This window comes from Mugil cephalus, chromosome 2 (assembly GCF_022458985.1).
Source record: "Mugil cephalus isolate CIBA_MC_2020 chromosome 2, CIBA_Mcephalus_1.1, whole genome shotgun sequence".
Classification (NCBI taxonomy): Eukaryota; Metazoa; Chordata; class Actinopteri; order Mugiliformes; family Mugilidae; genus Mugil; species Mugil cephalus.
Genome location: NC_061771.1, coordinates 15,988,637 through 16,001,112, shown reverse-complemented (window position 1 = coordinate 16,001,112; position 12,476 = coordinate 15,988,637). Strand labels below are relative to the sequence as shown.

The 12,476-nt window shown below is 47.3% G+C and overlaps 1 protein-coding gene across 5 annotated transcripts in view; it reads left to right on the top strand.

Moving 5' to 3' along the window:
- bnc2 (basonuclin 2) overlaps positions 1-12,476 on the top strand; it is a 159,179-nt gene that overhangs the window by 117,288 nt on the left and 29,415 nt on the right. For all 5 annotated transcript variants that reach the window (XM_047579525.1, XM_047579526.1, XM_047579523.1 and 2 more), the window contains one exon: positions 705-940. In XM_047579525.1, coding sequence (XP_047435481.1) covers positions 705-940 — 236 coding nt within the window. The remainder of the gene's footprint in view (positions 1-704; positions 941-12,476) is intronic.

The following is a 12,476-nucleotide window of genomic DNA, read 5'->3' as shown; positions in this document are numbered from 1 at the left end:
TCACAAGGTTTGTTGTGTTGCCACAACTCAGTTCAACTTCCCCTGCGTTACTACTTCACCCCGCATGACTGAAGCATCGAAAGTATCGATATTTTGATTTGGAAGTATCGATATTTCAGCGTCGATTTGCACATTTGCATAATTTGTCGCGCACAGCAGCGGTGGACAGGAAATGCGGGCAGAGAGTGAAGTAAATGTACATTCAGTCACGGGCTGAGCCACTAACTGGCCGCTTTAGCACGTGTGCCCTGACCCTCCAGCCATCGCGTTGCCTCTTTCACTTCTAGCTCGGTCGTACACCCTCGACTTCTTAGCGCTGCTCACAAGCCATTAGATCCTGCGTGATTATAAATAAATTACACAAGTCGTACAGTATTAATGTTGGAGGCAGGACCCTGTGAAATGCAGAGCGGGGTCGACGTGAGGGGCAAATAAAAGTGAAGATGCAAGGGCAGCGCAAATGTGAGAGACTAAAAGATTAGATTAAACGGGAAGAATGGCAGATAATAGCATTAATGCCACTGCCTCTATCTGATAGATGCGTTATTATCAGCTAGTGCTGACTGTGCAGCAGTCTACCAGGGAGGGTTTGAGGCGCGATAGAAGCGTTCTAGTCGTTAACCGTTCCCGTCTGTGTGTGCATTTTCCTCTCTACCTCCCTCTCCCCCTCTCTCCCCTCTTGTCGCTTGGTCATTTTTACGCAGCCCTGGACAAGCTCAGCACCCAGCACCTCTACCACCCGACCCAGGTGGAGATCGTCCAGTCCAACGTGGTGTTCGACATCAGCAGCCTGATGCTGTACGGCACCCAGGCCGTGCCCGTCAGGCTCAAGATCCTCCTCGACCGCCTCTTCTCCGTGCTCAAGCAGGAAGAGGTGCTGCACATCCTGCACGGCCTGGGCTGGACCCTCCGAGACTATGTCAGGGGCTACATACTGCAGGTCAGTGCCAGAAAAAAAAACAAAAAAAAAACGCGTAAAGCACGCAGAAGGCTCGGCGTGGAAGTCAGGAACCGAATATTAGCCGTGTGCTCGCACACAAATCCATCCCTGCAGAGGTTTTTACACTCGCGCGTAATTTGCAGTGATTTTTTTTGAAAGTGGGGATTATGGCCGCCGTGATCACCGCCATCACTTTTTCCGCCGTGGGTATCTGCGAATTTCTCTAACACAGCAGTTATTTTGAGAGGTATTGATCAAAAGCACAACAGTGACAATCTAGGCCACTTCAGCCCCATTGCCCATCCATTTTCTTCACATTTTCCCCCCGCTGTTACTCCTACTTCAGCGTGCACCCTTTTTTCCTGCCCTGTCAACACTATGCCCCCTCTGCTGGAAAAAGGAAAGGAATAAAAAAAAAAAAAAAAAGTGGGAGAAAAATGTCACGCCAGCAAACTATAAAAACACTGTAGCCCGTTTCCTCTCCCCATCCATCCCTCCACCTCCCATATAATTGCAGTCAGACACATTTCTCAATCAAAGGTACAGAGGTTTTTGGTGTTGAAACCCAAACCAAAGTGTTCCTGAATGAATTAGTTAAGAGCGGGTGAACATGTGCATGTGGTTAGCCGTGTGCGCGCGCGCGCGCAGGTCCTCGCGCACATGTGCTTATCTGCATGCATATATGGTTTAAGTCTTCCAAGAGTGTAAGTGGAACAGCATGGTGAGGAGAGGGCGGTTTGTGTGTGAAAACAGCTTCTGTGACTAAAGCGCATCCAGTAACTTCCACTACTGTACAGCAAAGTAAATTGTGTTTACTTGTTGCTATCTGTGCGCAAGGGCAGAGGATGAAAAAAAATACACGTATATATATGCAATTCTAGCAAATAAAAGAAACAATATCATAAATATATCCCATTTGAGGCTAGTAGCTGTTGAGTTAATGTTAATACATTTAATCCATTTGTTTCTTGGAGAAAAGTTTTATTTTTGCTCATTAATTCCAATAAATCTAAATAAGTCTCCAGTCCTCTAGGCCACTAATCATTTATTCTTAAAAATTAAACACTGAAATGATATAAAACGCAGCCAAGCATAAAAAAAATAAACTTTCTGGAATTTTTTAGAATGAATTATCAAAATAGTTTCTGATGAATCTTTTGTTTTGATTCCTATCTTCGATAAAAAAAAGAAAAAAAAAAGAAAAGAAAAATGCTCATAATTTTAAGATTTTTCCCTGAGAAACCCGACTAAACCTACATCTGCAGTGTGAGAGAGCCCTGTATTGAGTAACCCTTTGAGCAGTGTGGTTCCCATAGTTGAAGCCTCTGTGATTTTATCAGCTGGTTCTAATAGTCAGCTGGTGGGAGCGCCGTTGCTCAACTGCTCAGCCTCATGTCACGCTACTGGCTAAATCCTCTAGATCTCCTCAGAAGGGCTTCAAAGGGGCCGCGGCCGCAGAGAAGCAGCCAGTCACTTAAGGACAGTAAGTAGTCATTGTACGGCCCTATTAGCCTGTAAGTAGCTATGAAATTCAATCATCTTCCCCGAGCCTCCGGGCAACGCTTTATGTCAGGGGTGCGTTCCCCACCACTACGTCGCACTAAATGAGAGATAAAACGAGCAGAACAGCATTGCAGATGATAGATAATAAGTTGTCTTTTTTTTTTTATTTTATACCGATGTCAGGGGACATTATTTGATGATAAATGGCTTTACCGTAATCCTGGCAGCCGGGCCTTTCAAACCGTTGCAGTTTTACTGATTTAGAATTCGAACAAAAGTGTTTAGGCCACAGGAGTAATGATGTTAATTTCTATTTTAATGAGACATGCTATAAATCGCCCGTAATTATCCGGCAGATACGTTCACTATTTCTGAACTAATACGTTGTAATGAAGCCGCTCGTTAGGGTGCGTTTTACATTTGCTCTGATGGTTCTGGTTTTCTTAGCTCTCCACCTCCGTTGCCTCAGTGTTCAGCCTCCTCGGTGCGACCGGAGCATTTTCTCTTGCACCCGTCTTCAGTGGGGCCACCTCCCCTCCCTTAGCCCGGGCTCCTTATCATCACTCAACACTGTTTTGAGTGCGAATCGCACAGCTGACTTACTTGCAACCCCAACTTGCATTTCGGACCTGTGAGGAGCGTGTGTTTGTTTCTTTTCACCGCTCACATCTCAGGTCATCTGGTTCGATCAGTGCACCAAGGTGGGTGAGCCAAACACCCACACGCGTCACGTACGGTGATGCACAATCGCTCCTGTATTGTTCATTCACATCTTGTCATTAATGCAGAGCTTCAGCGCATGCATCATTGTGACAACCATTCAAATAAATTCATATGGCTGAAAAAGAAATAAAAGCACCACCCTGGGTGCTCTGGTACGTCCACTGTAAATCATAAGTGAACAGCGCTGTGACTAAACACGTGTACACTATTTCCATTTGTAACAAGCCTCTTAAATGAATCAATACTGCTAAGGGTTTAATGGCGTATTAAGTTAAAGAGAAGAATTACACACGACACCAGCAGCCGTTCACACTAAAAACATTAGGCAGAGAGTTGCAGGAAGCAGCATTTCTCTGCTGACATGTAGTAATCTTAGCTCTAAAACGTCTCTGGGAACACAGGAACGGGAGCTAGGAGGTTCTCACCAGACAGTGACGACTGAAGGTGCGCGTTTGTGTGTAATGTTTTGTTTTGACCGTTTACACTGCTTTATGTCTCCCCGCTGACTTTAACCTCGATCCGGCACGATATACGGACAACACAGACACATTTACTCGTTGCCAGAATTCCTTGCCCTTCACTTTGGCAGGACTTTTTACCTTCTCCACTCCTCAGCCCTTCATCCTCCCTCCCCCCCTCCCTCCCCCTCTCCCATGGTTGTTTCCAGACAGACCCACGGCCAATGTGCACCAGATGCCCCCCCTCACCTCCTCCCTCCATCCATCCCACCTCCCCTCCCTCCATCCCGCGGCCTGTCACTGCTCACTCCTCTGTTCGATACCGACAGATGGAATTGCTATCAGTACTGGCTTCTCTCTGTCTCAGCCTCTGTCTCCCACACTCCACGCTGTCTATTCTGTCTTCCTCTTTCTTATCCCTTACCAAGTAAAAAAAAAAAAGAAAGAAAGAAAGAAAAAAAGACAGAAAATAAGCAGAGAGAGAGAGAGAGAACGAGTGGAAAGAGAGAGAGAGAGGGAGACGGAGCCGCTGCAGCCAACATGTGGGCCAAAGCCCAGGGTTTTCCTGAGCGACAATCTCAGTAATGTTCTGTCCTTGTAGAACATTGGGCTGCCTCCGCTTTTATGAGATGTGGTTTTCCTGACTCCACACGGCTTCCAGGAGACCCAGATGGAACCGCTAACAACCCCCACCACCGCCACGCAACCACACACACACACACACACACACACACACACACACACACGTACTGTACGCACACAAAGAGTCTTAACCCTAATTGCGCAGACACTCGGAGGAATGCTTATTCAAACTATCAGGCGCACACGGCCACAGAATCACACTCATCTTACCCCAGCAGCCGTCCAACACGGGGCTTTGTTTCAGCGGCAGATGGCCGTGCGGGAGGATGTGTTTAAAGTTAATAATACATTAAAACGTTCTCCTTTATTCTTTGCTGCAGCTTATTTACTCACGCGTATTGCGAGGCGATATATATTGTTTCTCCGCTGAGTATGGACAGTGTTTTTTTTTTTGTTTTTTTGGGGTGGGGAGCGTTTGAGAGCTGCAGGGGGGCTGCGCTCTTATTTAAAAAAAGAAGAAGGAGGAAAAAAAAAGCTCGACTGTAATGTTGTACATGTGTACTTACACATGTGGAATATGGGATGTAATTACGTGGATTAGGCTGCAACAGTGTTTGTGTAAGACAGGAAACCATTTCCAGTTGCAGGTGGGTCCTGAGGCCTTAGTGAAGGTACCACTCGGCTGCTCTATGGCGGTTTAGAAAGGTATTTATTGAGTTAGAGTCACATTTCAAAATTTCTGTCTTCTTTTTTTTTTTTTTCTCCGCCTCCCCCCCACCCCCACCTCTCGTTGCACTCCCACTCTCAGTTCTCTGTCTCTCACTCTGTCAACTGTGAAGGTCACCATATCTCTTGATCCTCGCCTGAGAAACTTCCATTTTAGGTAGTCAAGCTCCGTGCAACAACATTTTTTGGACCCAATCCCCTTCTCCAATCTCCTCCATACGGCACACTTGTAACCCCTATTTTCCTCCTGTCCTCCTGTCCTCCTCTCCACCCTCCATCACCTCCCCTTCTCTCAGAACCTGTTTTCTGTTATCACTACTTAATGCCTCACCCTGGGAGATGGACGAGGGAGAAAGCATTCTCCTAAGGTGGAAATTCTTATGTTCATATGGTTATGATTTGGCAGGGAGGTCAGGCTCGATTTTTGCTGGAAGGCTTACGGTTGGCTCTGGGCTGGCCGTGCTGGGCTCCAAACACTTCAAAGACGGCCGGTGTACTGAATCAAGGCGATTCTTACCCCCTCTGCAAGCGCTCGCACACACACACACGCGCTGTACGCGCACACACTTGTCCTCCCTAGTGCTCTTAAGGGTGTCTTCTTCCTTCTTATTCTCAATCGCTCACCTCTTAGAAAGCTGGAGATAAAAGGATGCGATTTCAGATAAGAGGATCAGCCAGAGAAAGGAAGAACATCCCTATCAGTGAGGCATTGAACCCTTTTAATAATCACAGTTAAATTAAAAGAAATCGCTTAACGAGAAATGTTTAATCCAGCGCACATTAGGGCTGTAAAAAAAAAAAAACTATCTATCTAGGAATCATAATAATGTTTGCGGAAACTGTAAACTCCTTCAGTGTCACTTTTCTCACAGCTTGCAGAGCTCACAGCCAGCTCCCTCCGCGAGGCCTGCCCATGCCAAATCCTCAGTCCCCCGCTCTCGGATCCCGAACCCGAGCCTCAAATGAATTCAAGCTGGAGCAGCAAGGTTACGAGCAGGTTACATTGTATGCAGGAATTTGGGAAATAATTCCCCTTATATTGGATTTGGAAGGTAGTCTGAATTTTACCATAGATTCAACAAGGCCTCACAAGCTGATACATAATGATATGAAACCGGGCTTTCGGTTTGTTTTTGATAGTTTTAATGTGTTTGCCCGTGCTATGGAGTGAAGGTTGAGAATAAAATAGCTCCCGAAGACGGTCATTTTTTTCCCCCCATCGCCTTTGGGGTTATTGAATGCTCCCACTTTAATAAGCAGGAGTCGGTTTGTTTCCTTGAGAATTTCTGTTTATTTGGCCGTGCGGCCTTGTTAGATCATTTTTAAGTTATTTAGGTAATATTAGGAGCACTAAGACAAGTCAGAAGAGCGTGCTGTAAAATTTCCTCAAGTATAATCACTTCACTTGAGCAATAAAACTTTGTGCTACTATCTACTTACCCCTCCGCTACATTTGAAATGCAGTAAAAATGTTATTTTTGTTCAAAACTGCATTTTTGTTATGGTAACTTTACAACAGATTCAAACATAATCCCCTCATATAGTAAATCATAAAAATACTAAATTAAACCGAGAAACAACTTAAACAAAGCTCAGTCTGCTATGATATTTAAATGCTACTTTCTAATCAATGCATCAGTAATAATAATTCAGTAGTTTAGGATATAAAAATAGGAAAAAGATAATTTTGGAGTGAATTAAATTATAAGTAAATTTAACTGACGTTAACACTGATCATACTCTTCTGTTTGTACGTCATGCATTCATTATATTCTCTACTCTCTCCACTACATGCCTCACACACAACACCAGGCGCATGCATGTCATCAGAACACGTCGTTCTCCTGCTTTAGGACCGGTTTTTGAGTCGAGGAGGCCAGAGCACACTGCGCCTTCTCCTCACGAGACACTTACAAATTACACCGTGTTTGCAAAAGTCCCTTAGATGCTTTAATTACATGCTTGCCGGCCACATGCATATTAGATTTTAAAACGTGATTTCTACTTGTGACAGGTGACGCCGTATATGAACACGTTTAGAAATCATGAATATTCCATGTTGAACTATAGGGGACTGAGGGCCGTGTGTGTGTGTGTGTAAATGTGTGAGGGAGCGCTCTAATAAAATCTGAAAGGGGAGTTAACACGCTGTGCGGGGCAAACACTGGGAATTGAAAATGATATGTTTAAGATACATGGTCAGGTCTTCGGGCTCATGTGGGATCCCGGTCAGGGTTTTATCAAACTGCTCTCGCACACGAGGAGCGTTTGAGTGCCACCTTCTTACCCGTTTCCCTCTCAAATCCCCACGATAAGGCAGACTTCAAAGCCTGGCAGCCAATCCCCGGCTTTATCCGAGATGCTGGTTTGATTCCCCGTCTGCGTCTCTTCCCATGCTCCCCTCCGCACGCCCCGACTCAGACTCCATCCGAGCAAAAGCAGCAATATCTGTCCTCCTCGCCGAATCTCTGAGCGAATGAAAGAGGCCACCAGTACTTTTCCTCTGCCCTCTAACTTCCACTGGCATGTCGTAATTAGAATAAAAAGGAATATTCTGCCTGGATTAATGCGGCGCCCTCTTCCTCCCCGTCCCCTCTGAACACGCTGTTCCTCGTCTGCTCTGTGAGATGTGCTGCTACACGGATCAGTGTAATGGGATCTCTGGTTCTCTCACTGCGCATTTGCCTTTCTCTTTCTACCCGGCGCCCATGCCTGAGGAAGCTTCCCTCAACAGGTCCTCGCCGCTGCCCGAGACACCCACGGGAGACTCCCACAGTCGTGCGTGCGCCCTAATTGAAACTGGGGATCTGGCAGCGGGGTTATCGGGATTTTTTTTTTTATTTACCACAGCCACGGCTCTGTCCTCTCCGCTTTTCAAAGAATCCCGTGTTATAATTACCTCCTCAAACAGCATCCCTCGCTCCACATATCCTTTTCATAAGTTATAATATCCTGTTGCGGCCGCGCTGGAAGGAGGAAATGGCTTCTGAATTGTCAAGTAGCCTTTCTAGGGGGCCGAGGGTGGCTGTGTTGTTGCAGGGGGAAATTGAATTTTACTTCAAGGTCAGCGACACTAATGACGGTGTGGGAAGGTGTTGATCCTGCGCAGCGCTGGTTTGTCTAGCAGCATCCCACCGTATCGATCTGCGCGAGAGATCCTAGTCCCGCATTGATTGTCGCGCCGGATTGTTTAGGAGTGCTGTGGAAATTACTCGTGTAGCATAAGCAGCGATTTGGGACCGCAGACGCTCTCCGGGGGGCGGACAGACAGGTGGCGATTTGGGGGCTGAAACGCACTCACAAGACGAGCGTGAAGCGGGTAGCAAAGACCGAAAGAGCATAAATGTGTCCTCTGCGTTATGACGGACACGACAAAAAGAGCAGCTGAACGTACACACACACTCTAAGCACCACTTGAGAAGCCAGAAACCCTCACACGCATGGAGAGTTTTAACCAATCACTTTCATTTCACAGCTGCTTGTATGCAAGATGGTTGGTTATGGGTAGGTGCCCTGTGGTGTGAGTGAATGTGTGTCACTTCCCCCCACAAATGGAAACATTTAGACACTGAAGTGTATCCTGAGGTGAGAGCTGTAGAAGCTCTCACTCATAAAGTAGCGGGGAGGCAGCCTGTGGAGGAAATGAGCTAGGCAGACTGGTGGAGGGAGAGGAGTGTGACACACACAGAAGGACCTCACACACACACACACACGCACATGTGTGCTGGTGAACCACACACTGGTGACTACTGTGGTTGTGCTTTGCGCCGTGTCTATCAGCGTCTCGGCTTTCACCAGCGGCTCCAGCTGTGTTTGACTTCCTGTGTTTCTACGTGATGCTGCGGTGGCACTGGCAGAAAGGACACAGCCTCCACTGTGCCTCCGCGTTGTGCGGTAGACGGCACGAAAGGTTAACTGACCCCATCATGAACCAACACCAGGGCCGAGACACCTGCGGACGTCCGCCGCAGAATACAGAATGGCGCGGGATGTTTGCTGAAATACAATGAAGCCTTCAGAGTTTCAGACTCCTCATTTTAAACATGGAATTTCGGGGGCGATTTTTAGATAGGTCAGCACCTATCCTGTTGTTAAGGGCCCGCTCCCTCGTGCCTCCCCCGTTTCTCTTTTCTCCCTCTCCTCTTTCGTTATCCCCTTTCTCTGACGTGTCGTGCTTGAGCGCCTTTATTAAGCAGGATGACCTGTCATGCAGGTGTGAGGAGAAGGTGATGGCTGCCCGAGCCCTCCGCACATCCTCATTCTCCCTCCCTCCCTCCGCCGCTGGTCTAAAGAAAGAAAGACACAGCCTCTCCCCTACCAATTGGTCGGGCTTCACTTCACCTGAGACAGGAGGGGAGAGGAGAGGTGGACAGAGGGGTTGAGGAGTGGAGGATGAGCAGGAGGAGGAGGGGGAAGCTTCTGCTTTGAAAGCAAAGCTGTGCGCTTCGCTGCGAAGGGCCCGAGAAACTTCAAAGTCAAATTCCGTCATAGGTCAGCCTGTTTTGTTTTTTTTTAACGGTGATTAGTATTAGCATGCGTTGCGGGCTTAAAGACATTTTTTATTTGTTTATTTGTTTTTATACCCAGCCATGCCAATAAACAATCAGCGCATTAAGTGGCGAGCAAATGGAATCAATTCATCCAGTTTTGCGCAGATGAGTGCAGAAAACGAGGCGTGAAGCAGCCGCTCTCTGTGTTTGGAGTGGCTAATTAGGAGCCCATTACAAAGCATCTCAGCATGGTGCTACCCTGATTGTTTATTAGAATTTCACCAAGGTGGAGGAGGGCAAGAGAGAGAGAGGGAGAGAGAGAGAAAAGGGGACTAATAGTAGTAATAAATGGATAATAAATGGATACCTAACAGAGAGAGACACACACGCAGCCGTGGTGAATGCCAGCCCCTGGGCTGCCTACAAAACGGCTCTTGTAAAAGCGAGGAAAAAAAAAAAACTAAAAAATCTCTACCAGCGCCGTGCATATGCTTTGGCTCCGTCCTCTTAAAGGCTGTCTTATTAAATGGGTAAGTGGCTGAGTGCTGGGACCACCAAGTGAGCTGTGCTGTCACTGGCACCCGGGCTCTCTGCGGGCTGAGGGCCTCAGGCGTAGACAGGATATGATATAAGGTCACCAGAAACGATGATGGTTGATGCTTGAACTTTATGATGCATCAGTTCCCAGCACTCCACCGCTCCACCCGCCCGGTGGCATTTTCTAAGACTTTTTCTCAGTCCCGGGGTTCTGCTGTAACAGATGCAGATCTAAGTTGTTGCCTCCCACAACTCTACGTTGCAGGGAGGGTGTGTGTTGGAAGGCAAAGGCGATAATCAACAAAGACAACGGGGCCTTGTGAAGAGAGGCGATCGATAGACCGCTACAGGTGACTGACCTCCGTGAGCACAGACACATCCATGCAGGATAACCACAAAAACACACACATTCAGGCGTAGGCACATGCGCCAGTGAGTGCGCTCCTCTGTGTTGTCTCCCCCTAACCTCTGGTTTACACTTTGCGTGTGTGTGTAAGTGTGTGTTTTTGTGTGTGCATGCTCGCAAACAAGTATTACTCTCTCTCATCTTCGGGATCTACGGCTCAGTGCCAACTGGAGCTTTGGTGCCAGGCACTACCTTATCGCCTCCCCGGTGCACGCACACACACATACACAAACACGCACGCACGCACTAGCACTTACATGTGCACTTTAAACAACCTCGTTGCAAAAGTTTGTGCGCAGGCACTCACACACACAGTCGTACATGATGATCTGCCCTCCACATAAACAAAGATAAGAGCAGGAACGCTCAGCGCAAGGCCCCAAGAGGTACAAAGCTATTACAGGGAGACCACAGTCGCGTGGCTGTGTGTATGTGTGGGCAGCCATGTATGTGTTTATGTATTGCCAGTTGCAGGGCAGAGCCCCTCCAGTTTCGTGTGCCACCACCACCACTTCCTAGCTTTGTAGCTAACCCCTGCACCGTTCAACATGTGAAACAACAGCGGCGCGAGGTGTTAAACGGCTCTCTGGCTCCCTGTCAAGATCTCTGCCACCGGCCGTCACAGCGCGCACGCACCGATCCGACAATATAATCACAGCAAGCCACTGAACAATGTGCCAAAGGGCCCTGACAGTTCGACAATGGCTTTGTCAGCGCCGGTGCCTCACATCGAGCCCTGAATCACACCTTTGTCAGGCACCGAGGCCTGCTTAGGTATGGGGCGCGCCGCCTCCAGCTTGATCCCTGACAAAAATCCAGCCTCTCGAGGTGACACAGTACAAAGCGTTTTCCTACTTTGCCAAGCTGACAAAGCTAATTACCGTGGTAAAATTCCAAGGATCATTCCTAGATAAAGTCTCCTTAGTCCTGTGAGCTGCGCACACAGTCACCCTCAGGAAAGGCATATCTCCAGAATCCACCGACTTACCAGATTCCCAGGATTGAACAGTCTTACTGAAATTCACAATGACTCCTCTCTGCAGTTGCGGCAGTCGCAGCTCCGCAAATATACGTTTTGCCTTTTGAGAGAGTCGCTGCATATTCATTACGTGGAGGGCTATAAAAGTTTGCCACTTGTGACATCTATGACTCAGCTAGCGTTTTGTATTTTACAGGTCTAGATCGTACACCGAATCAACTTTTCTTTCTCTCCCCCCCAACACAGCATGATTCAAATGCTAAAAATAGATAGTTTCAGGCACTTTGCTCTGGCTGACTGACAGAAGCTCCCTTTTTGTTGTAGCAGCGGAATGAATTCCTCGGCATTATGACCACATCAGTTGCTTTAGCTCTTTGAAATAAACGCTGCACAGAAACCTTTCTTTTTTCTGTTGTTATCAGAGCGTCAGTCCGGCCACCTTTTCCCTTTATGGGCATGTTTTGCTAATCTTGCTACTGGCCTGTACGTTTTAAGTCGAAACAGGTGTTGTACTTAGAACGCAATCTCGTATTAGAGCGAGCACCTCGGAGCTCGCACTGCTCCAAGGCTGTGTTTTCTTTGCAGATTCCTTCCTTGGCCACGGAGTCTACACCTTGTTTCATCTGAGTTAGAGACTTAAGGAAAGGAAACATTAAAGCCGTTTTTCTATGGGTGACACTTTAAGATTGACTTGCCAGGGGTCAGATACTCTTATTATAAGTCTCGCTACAGAAAGGAACAGAGCATTCAGTGTGAAGTCACAACTCATCATTTCTGGGTTATTTTTTTTCCATCCTCTGCGTGCGTGTTAGCAGGTAGGTGAGCGCTATTGTCTGCCTTAAATAAAAGCGATATAAAGTAAAAATCAATCTGGCACAAGAGCCAGCGAAGGTTTCTGCTTTGGTCCCCTCAGCCACCCTCCTCTCTGCCTTTTCTTCCATTTTTATGTCTAAGGATAGAGAGATTAAAGGGATGCCGTGTCTCAACCCTGAAGAACTGCCATCAGTCAAAGATGAGCTGTGCCAAGCCTCTCTTTCTCCGTCTCTCTCTATCTGTTGGATACACAACATCCCCTGGTGCTCTTTGGCCCCTCTCTTCATCCACGGCCCACTCACACACACACTCACACACA